At 34.1% G+C, this 19,657-nt stretch overlaps 1 protein-coding gene across 4 annotated transcripts; it reads right to left on the reverse strand.

The window, feature by feature from the left end:
• Positions 1–1,976: 1,976 nt before the first annotated feature.
• On the reverse strand, positions 1,977–18,073 carry LOC114364134 (DENN domain-containing protein 1A). 4 transcript variants are annotated; one of them, XR_003656830.1, is made up of 14 exons: positions 17,808–18,073; positions 17,236–17,391; positions 16,105–16,242; positions 15,549–15,732; positions 15,143–15,400; positions 14,962–15,063; positions 14,779–14,891; positions 14,423–14,531; positions 14,159–14,347; positions 10,678–10,710; positions 8,500–8,606; positions 7,798–8,008; positions 5,431–6,350; positions 1,977–3,706 (listed from the first exon to the last, which is right to left on the reverse strand). XR_003656830.1 is itself a non-coding variant. In XM_028320139.1 (14 exons), exons 1-14 carry the CDS (start codon positions 17,822–17,824, stop codon positions 3,455–3,457), a joined length of 2,295 nt encoding a protein of 764 aa, XP_028175940.1. In that variant the 5' UTR covers positions 17,825–18,072; the 3' UTR covers positions 1,977–3,454. The 4 variants fall into 4 exon arrangements, 3 of the variants coding, with proteins under 3 accessions (XP_028175940.1, XP_028175943.1, XP_028175942.1); XM_028320139.1 differs by having other exon boundaries at positions 5,925–6,350; positions 17,808–18,072; XM_028320142.1 differs by lacking the exon at positions 5,431–6,350.
• Positions 18,074–19,657: the final 1,584 nt, after the last annotated feature.

Below are 19,657 nucleotides of genomic sequence, written 5' to 3' on the forward strand. Positions count from 1 at the left end.
ACTTGAACCCAAGTCAAATGATATTTTCCAAATGGCATCCATTCAATTTCGTTGGACGCGGCTAAGCATAGTTTTTGTTTTAATTTCAATCATTTTTTTGGTAAACTGAATACCACAAAGCCTGATCAGACAAACATCTTAATTATTGTGACTTGAACCCAAGTCAAATGATATTTTCCAAATGGCATCCATTCAATTTCGATGGACGCGGCTACGTATAGTTTTTGTTTTAATTTCAATCATTTTTTTGGTAAACTGAATACCACAAAGCCTGATCAGACAAACATCTTAATTATTATGACTTGAACCCAAGTCAAATGATATTTTCCAAATGCATCCATTCAATTTCGATGGAAGCGGCTACGTATAGTTTTTGTTTTAATTTCAATCATTTTTTTGGTAAACTGAATACAACAAAGCCTGATCAGACAAACATAGTAATTATTATGACTTGAACCCAGGTCAAATGATGTTTTCCAAATGGCATCCATTCAATTTCGATGGACCCGGCTTTGTTTTAATTACAAATTTTTTTTTGGTAAACTGAATACCACAAAGTCTGAACGATCCGACAGACAAACCTCTTAATTATGGTGACAAGTCACCTAAACTGAATACTTACCACAAAGCCTGATCAGACAAAAAAATTAATTATTGTGACTTGAACCCAATTCAAATGATATTTTCCAAATGGCATCCATTAAATTTCGATGGAGGCGGCTAAGTAATTGTTTAAATCTCAAAAGGTTTTTGGTAAACTTCTTTATTTCCACTGATACCCAAAGCCTTATTTCAAATTATTATTTTTACTTGCCAATAACAAATTTAAAGCATTTGGGTTTAGAATTCACCCAGGATTTTGGGGTACCGATTCGAAGATGACAGTTGATAGTTACTCCTCACTCATGAGTTAAGACACCAATACTATTAATCCTTTAAACTTTAATTTTACTGCGTCTTAAGTTTTATGATTCATCTAGTGTCTTCCATATGACTGACAAAATCAATAATATTAAGTAGGTATCCAAGAGCTTCCAATCCAATTTTCTATCTACTTAGTATTAATTTTCTTTAAAACTTAAAAAGTTCAAATGCGTAATGATACGCAATGATGAACACACAAACTAAGTAAAAATCAAGAAACCAGTCACAATTTTGTAAAACCAAGTTCAAGTCAATTGAAAAACCAAATAACTACAACGAATAACGTTTTAATCATGAAAACTAGTGATAATCGACAAAAGTTCCAACATTTTTTTACCCAGTCATTAGTATTTTTTCCCCTAATATAGCAACGACAAACAAAACGCTGCATTTAATCATGTTTACAGAACAACTAGTTAATTCTACATTTCGAGACAAATAAACGTTGGAAATTTGGGAAAACAAGAGAACATGAAAAGACAATATAACAAAAACAAATGAAAAACAAAAAAATAGTGGGAAAACAATTAAACAACAAGCACCTAAGTACAAGGAGTTAGTGTGGACAGTTACTGTTAACCACAGACAAAAGAAGAAGAAAAGAAAACAACTAATGCCATTTTTCAGGTTAATATTTTTATTTTTACCTTTTTGTTATGTGCATTGATTGAAATTGTCTGTGTAAATGGTGGAAACTTTATTGATTAATGTTTTTATGCTGGAATTCTGTTTCATTTTCAAATTGTTCATTTTTTTGTAATGTTGATTTAACTAGATCACTCTAATGGAGGCAGTCCAATATAAATATGAGGTCTTGGTTGAATTAACCACACGACTATCTGAAGAATGATTTCGACACGTATGAAGTACCGAACTACAAAGCGGGTACTAATTTTACTATAGATAAAACAGTGGAAATAGTCACTGAAACGAATTGTAACTATTTGCCACTACATATAGTTCAATCTTGCTAGCAAAGTTTCCGGTTTAAACTAATAGTCACGCTGCATAAAACTAGAAAAAGATGAATATTCAAATAAAACGAATTCTCCTATAATTCTTTATTTTTTGTTCTCAGTATTATTACATGATCAATTTAATACAGAACAAGTGATGGATGATCTTCTAAAGCAAGCAAGTAACACGCAATTATTACTTTGTGTTCGCTGTTATTAAACTACATTTAATGTGTGCTTATTACTGCTTATGCTTTTAATTTGGCCTCAAATTTACTTAACATTTTTTGGATCATGACAACACATCAGTTTTTTTTTAAATATGTTTGTAGTAGTAGACAATGCACAATATGTTTTCTTGACGGTATTGATGGTATTATTAAATAGAAATAAATAATTTGTTGACACTAGAGAACGACCGATTCTTAAGCTTATTACAGCACCTTATGAAAAAATATGATTCGATTAAATATTCGTGTTTGTGAGTTAATAATTATTTTGGTAAAAGTTGACAAAATAATTTCATTGTTTGTTACATCTAATTGTACTTTTTATAATATTTATTTATCAAATAAGTATACGAGAATAATATTTTTACGGAGACCAAAAAGTATGTCAAGCTAAGAAGTAGAACATCCTTAGGGCTACTACTATCACCACCATGTTATTACTGTTTTTTGTACGACGTTCACGATTTAGCCGTGAGCATAAGTGCATGATTCGAGTATGTAACGTTATGGGTGTTATTTCTTTGCTTCCGCTTGACATAATTTTTGGGACATACCTATGTCGAGCTATGTTTGGACTTTTTATACCAAAGTTAAACTTGGAGAACGAATACATAAATATGCACCTTTTGTATTCATCGCTTTAATTATTTTGTTTGAAAATGTATAATTAAATGAATAGATCGGCTCAGGTACTTCGATTAAACTCGAAACATAGCTCACAGCGCAGTGTTATTAAATTCATCTACATTTACAATATATCTACGTAGGTCAAAACGAGGATTAAATATGAGTTACATCCATAAACAACAATAAAACAAAACCATAATTTTGGGAAGAACTAGAATCGACTAATCACTTCAAACGAAATGATTAAAAAGTTCCCAAAATAGGTACTTACTTGGAATAGTTTACTGATAAGAAGTGAAATCTACAACACATATACATATACATTGCACATTAATATAAATTGATATGTAACATTATATACAATAATTACTAGGTATTTTATAAACAGCATTACTAAAATCACCTCATCAATAAATAATAAAATCACTAGGTAAAAAAGCGTTATACAAAAAATATAACTATAATTACGCAAACTATACAGATATTATTTTACAATGAGTAAAGCAGTTGCAGCGACAGTCCTTTAATAATTCTACATCCTAATAGCTATAAACAAAGAAATGTCCACTTTTATAGTCTCTATAGTAACATTAATATACAAATAAAAATTACGTGTCATTTATGTACATAATATAATAATATATAAAAATACGTATCATGGTTTGAAATGATTCTTTAATAAGTAGCCATTTCCTTGTTTACTTACTTTGTTGACATTTAATTAAATGTTGTCCAGCCTTTGGGCACACTGGAGCTAGCCTCCTGCCGAGTGCCAGAAGAACTGGCCGAGTAGGAGTCCAACAAACCAAATTGACTAAAGTCAAGTCCGTATTCATGTAAGAGAGCACTGTCGGTAGACGACTTGATCTGTTCAACTTTGTCTTTTTCGCGGCACATCAAGGGATCAAAATCTTCTAAGCTTGATGGCGAATCATCCAGTTTAATGAGATCTGACACTGAGCCCAACGACTGAAAAAGAAACACAATATGAAAGTTACACAAAACCAACACAACCCCGCCCCATCTCCGTCTTTTATTTAATAATATGAAAAATATGACTGATTTAGTAACTATTACGGTTAAGTTATACAATCATACACATTATACATAAAGTACTTTGTAATGGAATATGTATATATTTTTATTGTTATTATGTGGAGCGCATTATGCGACGTTCAGTGTTTAAAAAAATAAACTTACTGAGTGTCCGTAAAAATGGATAATAGTAATCGGTATTTGTTTGTACCTGGGAAGAAGTTACGAATTGGTTCACAAGAAATGAATAAGAGAGACGATGAAATCACACCTTTGGATAAAAGGATTAAAATGTAAACACTAATACTGATAGGCCCGAGATACCTCCGAACTCATGGAGCGAATTTCAATTTTCTGTGAATTATATTTATTTATCGAACCAGAACAAAGACACTGCAAAAGCAAATACATAACGCCCCACTAATTATTATACTAATTGACACAGTGAAAGGAGGTTAGAAACGATCAAGTATAAGACTAAAAGTAACCCTGTTTTTTAAACTAGTCAATTAAAAAGCTCCCAATATTATTATGACGTTTTATTTCTAGAACAAAAATAAAAAAATCAGTGACAGTTTCAAATACGTTCTCCCAGTAATAAAAACAACCCTAAATATATACATAAGAAGGAGTAGTTTAGAATGTTCAGTCTTTTAATCATTCCAAATAAATAAGAAAACTGTTAGATTATTATTATTATTTAAAATTAGAATATTGACATTTGAACCGTACATAACAAATTGTATAAATTTAATTTTTCTTGTTCAAATATCAAATTACTAACTCAAAATAAAATAATTAGAGTAACTAAGTAACTACATAATATCAATTCACACAGATCATGCATATAATTTACGTTATTTGTATTTTAAAATAGGTTAAAAGAGCAAGACTAAAAAGTATGAAAACTGCTTGAAAATATAGTCCCCCGTAGAAAATTAAAGTATTTATCCAAACTTTCCACCGGGAAACTGTTAACAGTGTACAGTGAGCCAACATTTTGCATTTTACAAGTTAAAATAGACCTTTTACTCTGAAATTATAATAAAATAATTATATTATTTAAAAAAAAATAGTTTCTTTTCTAAAGGTATTTTTAGAACTGGCTCACTTAAAAAGAATACAATACATAATTCATATTATCGGTGAACGGCAATGTAACACAATAGATATTTGTCTTCAAACCACGTTTATTGGCTAACTGTATTGTATACTATTAGAAAATATTATAAACAAAAGTACGTGCTGTCTATGATAATGATAAAAAGAAAAGCAGCATGTGAAACTAGAAGGCAAGTTTTTAGTATAATAATATTGTTAGCAATAGTGATAGTGAAGGTAGGAGGATGTCATTATATTTTATAAGGGAACCATAATAATGCACACAATAGTCATAACTACCTAAACATTATATCTGTATTAAAAGCAGTAATGAAGCAAAATATTTTATACAATCGGATACTAACACGGTGTACCATTATCACAAATATCAGGTTATTAATCCCTTGAAGATAAAAGCATACAATAAATGATATCTGGATTATTCAGCACAAAGGGATCAAGGCTAACAGCTTCTCTTAGGTGTACTGGTTCGCGTTGTCAAACCAGCGAATGTTCACCAATTAAGCACCAAGGCATCAAAATTCAGGAATAATTACCTTTTTAAATATCAATCGTGGCGAATCTCTCTAGTGATATTTGTAGCTTTACGTTCACATCACGTCTGCAGCTTTACTTAGTTTTATAATAAAAATAAAATAGTATTTCTTCCATTATAACGCCAACTGTAATCTTTATACATTATAGGTACCTAGGTATGTAACTATGTTAAGACTAAAAATGTGAGCTTATTCCAAAACACCACATCCATCGATACGCTTAGAAAGGATCGAGTTGTAGTGAGGTGTAGATAATTACATCGTGAAGAATAAAGGGACAACCTTGTATATGTTAGAAATATATTAAACCATAATCATTAACAATAAATTAAATTTAAATAGATACATATTTAACAATAGTAACGCAGTTAAATTCCATGTGTTAGTGCAAACAAACTCCACTCTTGGTGTGTTCATGGTACGTATGCAATCATTTTTTGTTTTATAATAAGATACAATATTGAAATGATTACAAATGCACATATCACAGTTACCTCTTGAGCTTTCCCTTTCGGAGCTATGTTGACAGTGGGTCGAGTAGTGGCCCTGGGTAAATAATCTTGGTTCTGCCTAACTCCTAGGGACGGTGCCGTTATTTTAGGCGCGTTGCCGTTACATGGCAAAGTCGCACTCTGTTGTGGCACCTTTCTTTGATTGGATGAAATGGTAAGTTTTAGTTTGGCTTTATCTGTGCCTTCTATGAATCGTATTGCACTGGTGCGGAAGTCTTTCTCCGTTGCTATATCGTTTTTTGTGATGTTGCTGACAAAGTGCGTATTGTTCGGTGGTGGGACCGACCGCGGCGGCGGGGTCGGCGCATCCGAGAGGTCAATTAGTTTCCTCGTGGAAATGATTGGGTAACGGAGTGGGAGTTGGGGACGTTCTGGTAACCGAGGTGGGAGACATGGTGACAGTGTTTTCTGCAAAATAAAATTGAATAATGTGCCACGGTGCCCCTAGAGCGTACGCATGCTGGATGCGGCGCAACTAACATAATGGGCTATGTAAAATAATGTGCAAGTAAATAACGATTTTTAAAAATTTGTAAATAGACTAATAATAAAATTGTACAAGATTGAAATCCAACATTCGTATACAAGCTTCAGGCAAAGTAATATGAGTTGGAAAATAAGTAATCAACTCTCTTATGATGGTTCTTTCCTTTCACACTACTTTACAATAACACCTGTATGTCTATGGGGCTAAACAAGCATAATACAATTTTGAAAAGCCTGATACAAAAAACTAAAAATCTACGAAAATTGATAGCAAGTGGGTAATGAGCATTTCAAAACCAATTTATTAATATAAAACAGCATATTAACATATTTTTAGAGTGCAAAAATTTCCCTTAATATTATAGCTCGAGACCGGGAAATACTATTTCCCACAATCCTGTGTAAATTATATCAGTAGAATCACATTGGAAAAGAAATACCGCGTGGCGAGATACATAGGTAATTTTTTTCCTGCGTGCACGTCTGGGTTTTCATACAAAGGTGCATAAGTGCATATGCCACGGGAGAAAGTGAATCTGCTATTTCTTATCAGTCATTCATTTCAGGCTAATTTATTGATTTTGAAACACTCGAATAAATGTAAATTAACTATAAAATCATAACTTTGTAGTTGTGTGGATTGTCATCCTAAAGATATTTTATTGCATAGGCGTTTTTCCATTTGCCGATCAAAGGATGGCATGGTCACCGAAAATTTATTTCAGGAATTTAAGGCTGTCTTGAATATCAATAATTTGAGTAATTACAGGCTAAAATGTATATTAAATTTTGAATAAAATCTGAAAGGATTTTAAAAATTTAAAATCCTTTCAGATTATAATCAAAATATAAACAACTCCGTTTCTCTTATCTGTTCCGAATACAGAAAGGCAACTATAGACCCAATACAATGAACTGTCCCACCCCTGACATTGACACGGAGGCGCCACCGTCAATACCGGATCGCTGGTTCCGATTTTTGCCATGTGGAAACTATTGAACGATGGTGGCGCCCCCCTGTCAATGAGTTTGGTGGCACAGTTCAGTGTAGGTCATCTATATCCAAATTCTTACATTTTGATGAGCCATCATGGATACCGTCAGTAATGTCCGGGTTAAATAGTTCGTGACACACAAAGTAGCCAAAAAGTTGACAACACAACCTAATTCCAAGTAACAAAGACGCGTCACGAACTATTTGACGCTAACTGTACAGCTGACCAATGGAAAAACAACAAATGAAAAGATGACAACCGTTAAAAGTTATGATTCACACTAACAAGCATGACGGTTACAGTACGAGATAGCGTTTAACGAGCTTGCTAATTGAGGTACAATAATTTACAGAGCCGCTAAGAGTTCCACTTACTGATTTATCCTGTAAGCTGGCGTCTGAATTGTGCGAACTATTTGGGAAGCTATCACGTCGTTGTGCGTTTTTCTTCGAGAATAGGAACTCCATTTCGGTGAGCAAGTCGAGAGGTAACGCAGGGGGGGCCTCACGGGGCGGTGGGTCGTGCGACGGCGATGAATCTGATGATGAGTCTGATGACACAGGCGTGGCTGAACCGCACGAGAATCTGTGGACAGCAACGTAGTGTATAACAAGAAATAAATATTCACCGTAGGTTCGATGTTTTGCAGTTTTTCCAATATTTCCAAAATATTATACGTTGCTTGGCCGGCCGGCCGTTAAGTTGAAAGAGAATGAAGACGCTAAGAAAAAGCCGAAGACTGCCGAGCGCGCCCGATGGTTCATCATCGGCTACCTTCGCCGCTCTCCGTCCGTTATTTGAATTTAGGCGCGAACACGTAGAAATTCAATGTTATTTCTAATTTATTTTTTCTTCATTCTTCAGATTAAATTCATTGCGGGTTCTAATAGAGACAGAAAGTTATCTCTAGAGACTACTTCACCTTCACTGGTAGGTTTCATAGGAGGCGCAAGTATAGCAGGAAAGAGAGAAGGGATTAGCTCGTTGTTTAATACTCAGATGCTTGCTTGCCTATCGTCATCTGCTGGAATGTTTTTACTTTTGCGTATAAATCAAGTACATTGTGATTTTTTTACCTGCTATCATCAGTCGTATTAATTGAAGATGGTCGGGATCCAGTTCGTGGTATTTTGTTTTTCAGCCCTCTTACAGCTGATTTCATATTTTTACCACCTTGTCGAACCTTAAAAAAAATGGTATAAAGAGGTAAGAAAATATTACACTACATTATATTTTATAACATAACAATTCATGAAGACTAAAAGACAGAAGAAAAGAAAATGGAACAACGGTCACAACCTGCTTTTGCGTTAATTTATACGTGACTTAAAAGCCTTGATTTCTTCTATTTAAATATGAAAATTGTGGACTGAAAGACGCATCTACTGTTGGTAAAAGTATTTGCAATCATGCCTGTTATTATCAATAAGTCATGATTTACATTATAGACTCCCCGTAGACTTTTAGTTGCCGATAGTTGGGTGGGTCAGATTATAATTTGTATGAAGAATCAGCCGATACCAGTGTGCGCACTTTTATACATCTCCATGCTGATTAACAGCCCGACCCAACTAAAATTGGTACTAACGTGCCCGTCGAAGACTTCATAATAATAATTATCTGTCACTGGAAAAGCTTAAACCTGGATCGGATATTTTTATTTTATTATAAGGAAAACACCAGTGTCAATAGGATTTTATCTAGGTACCTACCTTCTACCTTGGCCTTGACAAGTAAATGTAGTTATTAATGATAAATCTGTTTTAAATAATAAAACCTGTCACTTTATACCTGTAGATATAAAATGCGGTAGCAGTTTTAGGCCCGATTCGACATAACTTTTATCCGAGAATAACTCCCGGTATAACTGACACATTCGACAGTTTCAGTATGGGAAATATGTCAAAACTGGCGATTTATTCTGTGATTAATATTTACTCTTATTTGGTCGAATCCACCCTTAGTAATATAATACAGGCCTCTACTAATAGTACACAAATAGAGCTTCATGATATAACGAGGTGGGAAGTTTCAATCCTACACTTATCATCAACATTTATCATTTACCAATACAGGTACCTAATATTAATTTTCGAGGTTCTTTTTTCATTGCGAAACTTTAATGTTACAAGTTGCATGCAGTAAATACTAATAACATAAGACTAATAGAGACCCAGTGCAAAAATAATTTTGATTTAGTGACTTTGATTTCAACTTAGTGGAGTGTCAATCTACTATAAGAAATATTTATTATTGTGAGTAGGTACCTAAATAAATAAAAAAATGCTATAACCAAAGACAAATTGCAAATAAAGTGGCATAGGTGGATACTACGGACGATTGTGTAAATCACATTCTGTTGTTTGCTTAAGCCAAAGTAAAAACTAAACTTAAATGAATCGATAAACAAAAGAAATTGCGAAAATATAATTTTGGCGATTTCAATTGGACATACATTGCAACGTGACATGTGATTTGAATGAGAAAGCTGGACCATTTCGGAATATCATACAAATGACGTACACACCTCACTTCCACGACTCAGCGCGGCGTTGTGAATATACCAAGACCCTAATAGAGGCGTAATTCAGATACGGCGGAATCCGCGCGATTATTGCGCAGTTCTCGGACATTTTGCATCGAACCGCAACCGCACGGTAACCGCCTCAGTGCCTCCCCAATGAAAACCTAACCTTGCCTAGCATAGAATTTTGCTGACACAATATTATACATGTGTGTATACAACCACCAAGCTAGATTTAAATAAGTCGAAGACATTGTTAATATTTTACAACGCAACCATTTTTTTACTAATTATCGTGTTAATTAAATAAATACTTAAACCTTAGCCACCAAGCAAAAGAAAAGAGAATAGTAGATAGAATATAAATATTTAAAGGATTTACTATACTTGGCCTAAGATAGCAGAATAATTTCTGTAAATAAAACTGTCATTAGACATTATTGATATTCGGATAGCATGAAAGAAAAAAAGCAATTTTGCTTTATTTACATAAACACTTGCTTTCTTGGCTCAACTGTAGATCACGCATTCTACACAGATTTAGTCAAATATGGCGTATCATTAAAGTTCAATGCAAGTTATAAAGTTAAGTCTAGTGTACCAGACTTTAGTAATAAGCGCGAATATTTCTTTTTATCGCCATATTAGACTAAAATTCATCATCCCAGTACACTCCACTGAGTTGTGATCTTTTCACATAGCATCCGAGACAGAGTTCTCTAGGACTCACCGTTTTCACAGCCGATTGTACTGCTGGGTTCGCCTGCAAATATTCACATTTTAAAGCAAAAAGAAAAATCGAGGTACTTACAGCATGCATGCAATGTGTAACTTGTAGTAGGTTTGTCACTTGTTGATATTATTTTGTCATAAGAAAAAAAGACATGTAAAATATTTCCAAAACGAGACCACAATGCCTTGCATTGTGAAAGTTATCAGATCACAGTATTAAAAAATTAACTATTTAATAAAAAAAATTTTAGGTCCTCTAACTAGGTAATCTTATATTAATTATGTGATTCCAGAATCAACACCAGTTAAGGCTTGGTATTTCGTCTAAAGTAGGTATTTCGCGCTGTCAAAATCTGCGCGCGCAATTCTTCGCCGAAAACAGCGCGTCAAAGAGCTCCCGCCACAATTTCCAGCTACACAGTATAGAAATACGCAGTTGGTTAGGTTAGGTTGACTTCCTTCCCTTCAAGCGTCACACTCACAACACTTTCTAATACAAATCATATCCAAGTGATACAAATTAAAACACCTTTCAGACTTTTTGGGAATATATTCTAGAATCGAATAAATATAAAATATAACTGCAGAAGTAAACACGGTTCAAAGTGGCCGTGGCGTCGCCCGACCTTCTGGAAGTGCTGCGCCGGCTTAAAGAATTTCAAGATTACGTCACCCGACCTTATCGGTAGGCCCTTAGGAGCTTGAGCGATTGGATTTTTTTTTTATGATAAGTTACTCTTAGTAGCGATTATTTAGAGCTTGGATAATAAATTTAATTATAGTTGTTGCAATTCACGAAGCTTTGCATGTGGTTAATAACATTAATCAGTATAGGTACGCATCAATTTTGTTCAGTCTCTTTGTTTATTAATAAATAAAAATATCATACTAAAATTGCAGAAACATATTTGTTTGTATTGTTCTGGACTATTAAAATGTAATTTTAACTCATTGGTTTTGTCTCATATTTGAGGAATGTATCATGAGTAGAGTCTTAGTTTAAAAGGATGCCAACGATTTAAATTTCAATAGGTAGACAAAATTCAGAATTCTTAATTATCAAAAATTTTAGCTTTCTCCAGTAACACTGGTATTATTATACTGTGACTCATCAAAGTCATCATTGTCAAAAATATTGACAAATCGAGAACTGTCACGGCCAAAAAACTGGCACGCGTCCGTCCTCCGTAAGCGCCACCGCGCGACTGATTGAGATTGTCCAAGCCGTCATGGGCGATTTTTTCCACATTTTTTAACATAGTAACTAAATAAGACGCAATATAAAAATTTCATCCGTTAAAAGCCCTCAAGTTATTTCTGAACTTTAGTTTAGTAAAAGATTCACAATCTCAAATCGCTTATTTTAAAAATAAAACCATAATTAGAAAACGAATAGAGGTAACTTTGGGAATTTATTCTATCGAGTCAACTTCATCAAATCGTGTTTCCATCCGTTAATAGCCCTAGAAAATATCCTCAACTATGCCCAAAAAAAATCTTAGCCTTTTATTTTACTGTTTAGTACCTCAAAAATGAAAAATGAAAACCTCATTTTCGCCATTTTCTCTGTTACCCGGCCTTAAGGTATAAACACGTTGCGGGGCGTACGATTAGTATACGAGAAAAATGAAAGGCCCATACATGCTTCGGCGTGTCTCGTTCCAACTTCGAAAGCCTCGCGAAGGCCAAGTAATTACGGCTACTGGCCTAGTGATTCACGTAACGAATTACTTCACCAAGTCGCAGATTCAATGTCGGCACAGTACAAATTATATTTTCATCTGTATTTCAAGTATTGCTTATTTAATCATTCATCAACATTGCTGTTTTAAAAGGATTAACAGTCAAGAGACCACTTCCGCACTTAATGGGAATAAACCTTTTTAAGTACGCACTTCTGTTTAAATAAATGTAAAATTTCAAAAATTAAATGACAAACCCACGTAAAAAAATGTTAGGTATAGTATAGATGACCCACGCTGAACTGTCCCGCCAAACTTAATGACAGGGGGGCGCTACCATCGTTCAACTATATGGTTTCCAACATGGCAAAAATCTGAACCAGCGATCCGGTATTGACGGTGGCGCCCCACTGTCAATGTCATCGACAGGACAGTCCAGTATTTTGGAACTATACACAGTTGTTTCAATTTAAGATCCATTTTAATACAGAGCTCGTTCGAAAGTATGAATAAACAATAGTCATAATTGCCTTAAAATCTGCACATTCAGCATTAAAGCATAAGATTTTAGCACTGCGAATATAATATACCTAGGCTAAGCATGATTTGTTTTTCTTTTTTTAAATAGGTACTATTACGCGATTTTATTTACTTCAATCATCAGATGAAATGGCTTCAGTAATTCCTGTAGACCCATATCAAGTAATGAAGTAGATCAAAAAATTTATAAACTTATTTACATTTTATCCAATCTTTTTTAGACGTAGATAATTGAAAATGTTTTTGCGCTGTAATATTTATGATGGCTTTATGAATTTATGATAACAACGAATAGCAATTTTTAATCATTATTACTGGCAACAAAATTACCGGATTGCTATAATAACTGCCACTTCTTCATGCCAGTCACTTTGTGGTACTTATCACACACACTAACACCCATATTCACAAAGGATGCTTGCTTAAGTGAAGCAGCAAATGGAACGCACAGCGTTGAATAGAGCTCTGTGATTGGTTTGTGTGTCACTTTTTGCGTCCACGCGCTCTGTGAGACCTCATAGTAATATTTGTGTTTGTATTATTTGCTAAGCATATTTTCCCGTTTCCTAATAAATACGTTTTATAGGATTCCAGTTGGCCATGTAGAATCTATACTAATATATTATAAATGCGAAAGTAACTGTCTGTCTGTCTTGCTTTCACGCCTAAACCACAGAACCGATATTAATGAAATTTGGCATAGAGATAGTTTGAGTCCCGGGAAAGGACATAGGATAGTTTTTGTCCCGGTTTTTGAAACAGGGACGCGCGCGATAATTTTTTTCTGTGACAGACAAAATTCTACGCGGGCGGAAAGCTAGTAGGTTATAAAAGCTTGAAAGTCGTGTTAGTAGCAGAAGATAGCAACGGTACACACACAGCACAAAATCATCCAACAATACGGAAAATCAACATTTTTTTTCACAATACAAGACAAGCATAATAATAATTACGACCTAGAACTAAATAATATGTATGTAAATAATCCAGGTACAGGTGATTGCGAAACTAAAAACATCGTACCAAGCCAAACAAAAAATTAAAAACACAGGAACGCACTATATTATGTTTTGTTAAATGTTTATTTGGTTTTAATTCATTTTTATTGCAAATTGCAAGTTGGTAATATTTGCAATTTAACTTTGCGCTTCATTTGGTACTTCTTAGTACCATTCATTTTATTATTTTAAAAGAAAAAAGGATAAGTTTTATAAAGCACGCCATTTCACTGAAAACATTAGCTTTCGCGTTGTGTACCTTATCCTTGACAGTCTTGAAAAAGGCGCCACCTTCTTTTTTAACTGTTTTTGCCCAATCTCTATACTGCTGTTTCAGCTTTTGGCCACTGCCTGTGTTTAGCTTGTCGGCGTAATTGTTGCACTCTACTTCGAATTCATCGTTGAAACCTCGTCCTGAATTGAGCAAATCTAGTCGTTCATCAATAAACTAAAAAAAAAGAAAAGACATAATTACAACGTTTTTAAATGTCAAAAAGTTAAAGTTGATGCTGTATGTGCCAACCTGTTGAAATATTTGCGACTGCAGTATTTTTCTAAGGAATGTCTGCATGTTTTTTCTAGTTCTCACAAAAGCCTCAGGGTTGAATGTGATCAACTGACCATTTTCAATTCTGGAAACATATAAAATATACAATTTAATTTATTTAAGGAAGAAGAAGGCAAAATATATGTAAATAATCTATATTCCAAAAAAACAAATTCTCATGACCATGAGCCACAACTTCTGCACTAGTACAGGCCCACAGGCCTGTATCCCAGTATTTATATGGATTAAGTTAAAGAGAGTTTCAGGTCAAGGGAAAAACATAAAACAGAATAGTATTTATAGAGCTAGTATCAATTAAAACTAATCCTTACTTTATAGCATCTCGATAGCCTCCTATCAAACATACTAATGCTCGCAAAAATGCTCTCGACACAGCATCTCCCAGGGCATTTTTATCACTCAAAGCTTTTTTTAAACTTGCTACCTGCAACATAATAGAATTATTAATGATTTGACTTTTAGTTCCAATATTATGTTAAGTTCAGGCTACTTACCAAATCAGGTGGAAGACTTTCTAAATCGTGAAAGGGTGTTCTGAGTTCATTGTTATCTACATCTAAAATCACAACATCTCCAATATCTGACATCCTTACTTTCTGCAATAGTAACCATAAAACTTTATTACTTATCAATAATTATTTGAAATAGTTCATAGATATAATTCACGTTACACACCTCCATAACATTTCTAGGAACTCCAATGAGGAACGGCATAGGTGCTAACAAATAATCCGCCAAATGTTTTGGCAATATTGGAATGAATATGTGTTGCCATGACATAGGAAACAGTGTTGTGTTAGCTGCCTGTACACATGCCGACAGCCGAGACGGTTTAGTAGCAACGATTGCTACCCGTCTCTCGTGAAGTAATGCAGCCCAAAGACCCGCCATACACTTTGCATCCATGGCACTAAAGTATTCCGTAAGGTTGCTCTGGAAAGTGATTTGTGATTTGATGTATAAAATATTCTTCAAATTAACAAAATATGTACTAATTAAACCATTACACAGAATACATTCATTTCAGTTTCAATGTGTCAATATTGTGATCCATTATATCATTTTATGTTAAAATACTTACATTTTCAGGAATACTTGGTAGTTTTGCGTCCGGACATTGGCAAGAAAAAACACTGTGGCCAGCATTGTATGTGACTTTCAAGGTGTGACCAGGCATGGGCGGTCTTATTCGGCATGCTTCTAAAAATGATATCAACTCTCCCTTCTCTGGCCCATTTAGAAGATTAGCTATACAAGTTAATAACCTGAAAATGTACTGTCGTAAGTAACTTCATATAATATGTAAATATTTACACACTTTATTCGCTGAGCTGAGCTTAGCAAAACTTTATAATGTAAAATACCATAAACAACAATCACTTGCTTTCAAATTCGTAAACTACATTATGACAATCACATTAGATTTAAGTATTATAACAGAATGTAAAAATAACATTTTGCTAGAGTAGATAAAAGTATTATTCGCTTAAATAGCTCTATTCAAAAAACATGCTTAATGTTTGAAATAATGTCGCTTTTGCACTAGATAATAAATATAATTTCACAATGGATATAACGGAGTAAGTCTTAAGAAAACTTCTTATTTAAATATCATAATATGTAATATAGTTACTTACTTATAAAATATATCATGCCATGGAAGATGTGATAACAGAACCAATGCTGTATTTGCTTTTGGATCATAGCGGCAAAAACAAAATGTGTATTTGGAGTCCACAGATGTCAACACAAATGAGTACTGTTGAACAAATGAACTGAAAGAAACAAAACCTTTATTTTGCCTTCAACTTACAACAGTTAATTTCTTTTTATTACTTCTTATTCACAAACTGAAACATTATTTATTTTTGTGTTCAGGTTAGTAAAAACAAGAACAAAATAAAAACCAGTGCAGTAGTTTTTTAGTCCCTAGGTAAAATACTATAAACTCTTGTCTGCATCTCTCAGTCTTGTGGTTTTAAGTGAAGAGCATATTATGCTGGTTGCAAGGAAACCAAGAGCTAAGCTAAATTAATTTAGCATAACTAGCATACCTACCTGACACTGTTTTCCATAGTTGTTTGTAAACTATTATACAAACATGGTGAAGGCCAAAAGTCACAATGACTAGAAACTGACAAGATATAATATTGTACGATCATCATCATCATACCAAAACAAATCAAATTATATGGATCTTTTATGGTTGGCCTTTCCTGGGGTTAAACCTAATACAGTAATGATAGGCACAAATCTTTACTTTTGTATCCTTTGGACTTGATTGAAATAGTTACAGCCCCAATACATACATCCTGTTTATAAATACCAGCTTCAAAGCAATTGAAAGGTTTCCAATGATATTGCAATTCTATGTTCTGGTTTTGGCTTAAGTATAATACGAACTTCTAAATACCCCTTTATCACTACTCATAAACTATCTGAGAAAGAAGTCTTGTTTTGAAGTTCTTCTTCAGTTTTGATAACACTGTTTAAATAAGGATTTGGCTCGACATTAAACATTTCTATATTGACGGGTCTAGATTTTTAACCTCCCTATGTTACTGCTTACTGTACAGATATGGATTGGATAATCATGTCAATCTTCATTCAGATTGCGCACAGGCAATTTGTGTTATGTAGTGGCTATTACAAATAGACTATATTTAATTAAGTTCTTATACCAAGTATAGAACCAAGCAGTAGGACCAAACCGATGGCATATATGCAGTTAACCTCACTTTAGGAATGAATTTGTAATAATTACTTACTTTTCTAGTTGACATGGGAATGTGAATTTAGGAATATTCTTTAACTCTTCTTCATTTTTGTATGATTCTGGGTATTTTCTAACTACATATGGCTCCTTTGAATGATCTCCTGGGGCAACTTCACAGAATAGTTCAAACAAGTAGCGTACGGTATCTCTGAAATGGGAAACAATAATGTGTTACCTATACCCTCTGAACCAAAGAGAATATAATACACTTTTATTATGCAAAAGTATTTTCAGATAGGTTTAATTGGTTGCTGCAGAATAAATCACAACAATGATAAATTATCATAGGTATAATGAGATAATGAAAATAGAAACCAAAACAGGAATGATAAGAAACTAGAAATGAAAGTTGACTTGATAAATGCAATGTAATTGGAACGTTTTAACAATAAAAAAGAAAGGTAGGTAGATAAATAGAAATAAAAAGCAAGATGGAGATGCATGAACTCTTACAACTTGAGGTGAGGTATGTTTATAATAATATTTGAGCTTGTCTGACCGCAGTACGATGAACTTTACTTTTAATCAGTCAAAAAGATCAAATATTATTAACAAATTACTTACCTTACTCTGGAACCCATGTCTCGACGTGGAATTCGGAAAATTTAGATTACATCTTTATGAACCCTACTTTGAATTTGTGTCCTACAATACACATATCACGAAATATCACAAGCCATAGAAGACTACTTTTCAGACGCAACATAGTACATTTTTCAATATTTTATGTATTTTTTGGAACCTATTACGAAAGACGGACGATTTTAGTTAGTCACCAGTCACCACCACCAACCAGCCACTTCAACAACAGGAACAAAATCAAAAAACCAAAGTGGACTGGAAATCTTCGACAGCAAAGTGACAGCTTTCTCACCAATCAGATAGAATCATGTAACCCGCTGATTGGTCACATAGTTTATAACATTGCGGTCCAACAAATATTTTTAGTTTAGAATATATTGTTGTGACTGGCTTGTTTTCTCATCGATAAATTTTCTCACCATAAAATTGTAATGAATTTCTTTCATTATAATTAAACTCAGTACTGAAAAAAAGAAACATTATGATTCTACAAAATTACTATAGTTCCAAAATGTATTACTTTTCTCTATGGTTCCAAAACACTGAACTGAGCCCCGATTACGGTAACTTATAACGTCAACAATCCAGACACGCTTCTCGATTCTGCGATACGATTGGTCAAAACAGCTGACGTAGGTACGCTGTTGAACGGAACAGAACTTTTTTGGTTTCGATGTCCACCACTGAGGGACAGAGCAACTCATTTCTTCTCAGTGTCCACCAGTAGGGCCCAACGGGAAGATTTCAGTAGCGCTGTCCCCCACTGGTGGACATTGCAACTTTTTTTCTCTATGTCCACCAGTGGTGGACAAATAGTGGGGGACATCGGGAATAAACGGTTTCTTCTCAGCACTTGCCATATGTTTGTCTCGAAGCGCTGGTAGGGCCCAAAAGATAAGGAGACATGTAAAGTGCCCCATAAGGGCTACCTTTTTCTTTTTTTATTATTTTCTATTGACGTTCATAAGTGCCACTTGTGGTCTAAACTGAATAAATATTTTTGATTTTGATTTTGATTTTTGATTTAATACATGAAAAAATGTTTTTTTTTTCAAAATTTTATTTTACCGTTTCGTCAGCGTGATTAATATACATACTTCCACAAAATTACAGCTCTCTAGTGCCAATAGTTTCCAAGCAAAACCTCGGACAGACAGACATATCGAAACTACTAGCTTTCCGCCCGCGGCTTCCCCCGCGTGGAATTTTGTCTGTCACAGAAAAACTTTATCGCGCGCGTCCCTGTTTCAAAAACCGGGATAAAAACTACCCTATGTCCTTTCTCGTGACTCAGGCTATCTCTATGCCAAATTTCATCAAAATCGGTTCAGTGGTTTAGGCGTGAAAGTACGACAGACAGAGTTACTTTCGCATTTATAATATTAGTATAGATAAGGGTTCTTTGTCAGGACTACGGAACCCTAAAAACTGACTTTTTGGGTACGCCCTATATGTATAGTACGCCTATACCCAAACTTAGGTATTACCACGTATTACTAACAGCTTAGATTAAATAAGTAAAGCACCATTTTATTAAAGGGTCTATAGGTAGCTACCATGTAAGTAGCTAAAGAAATGACATGAGCACATGTTTCAATGGTTTTTCTACCAGTTAGCAGTAGGGGTGGTACTAGGACGTCCTAGGTGATCAAATTGGACTCCAACTACTCCAAGCGACCCTTTGGTGTCCTTTGATCACCCATGGATAAGGTCACCTATGAACTTCTTAAATAAAGTCCATAGGTGATCAAAGGACACTAAAGTGACGCCTGGAGTCGAGTAATCGAAGGGTTTTTCGTTTTTGGATACAACTATTAATTATGGGTTGTTGT

Source organism: Ostrinia furnacalis, unplaced genomic scaffold (assembly GCF_004193835.3).
Source record: "Ostrinia furnacalis isolate ACB-3 unplaced genomic scaffold, ASM419383v2 OfSCF7352, whole genome shotgun sequence".
NCBI lineage: Eukaryota > Metazoa > Arthropoda > Insecta > Lepidoptera > Crambidae > Ostrinia > Ostrinia furnacalis.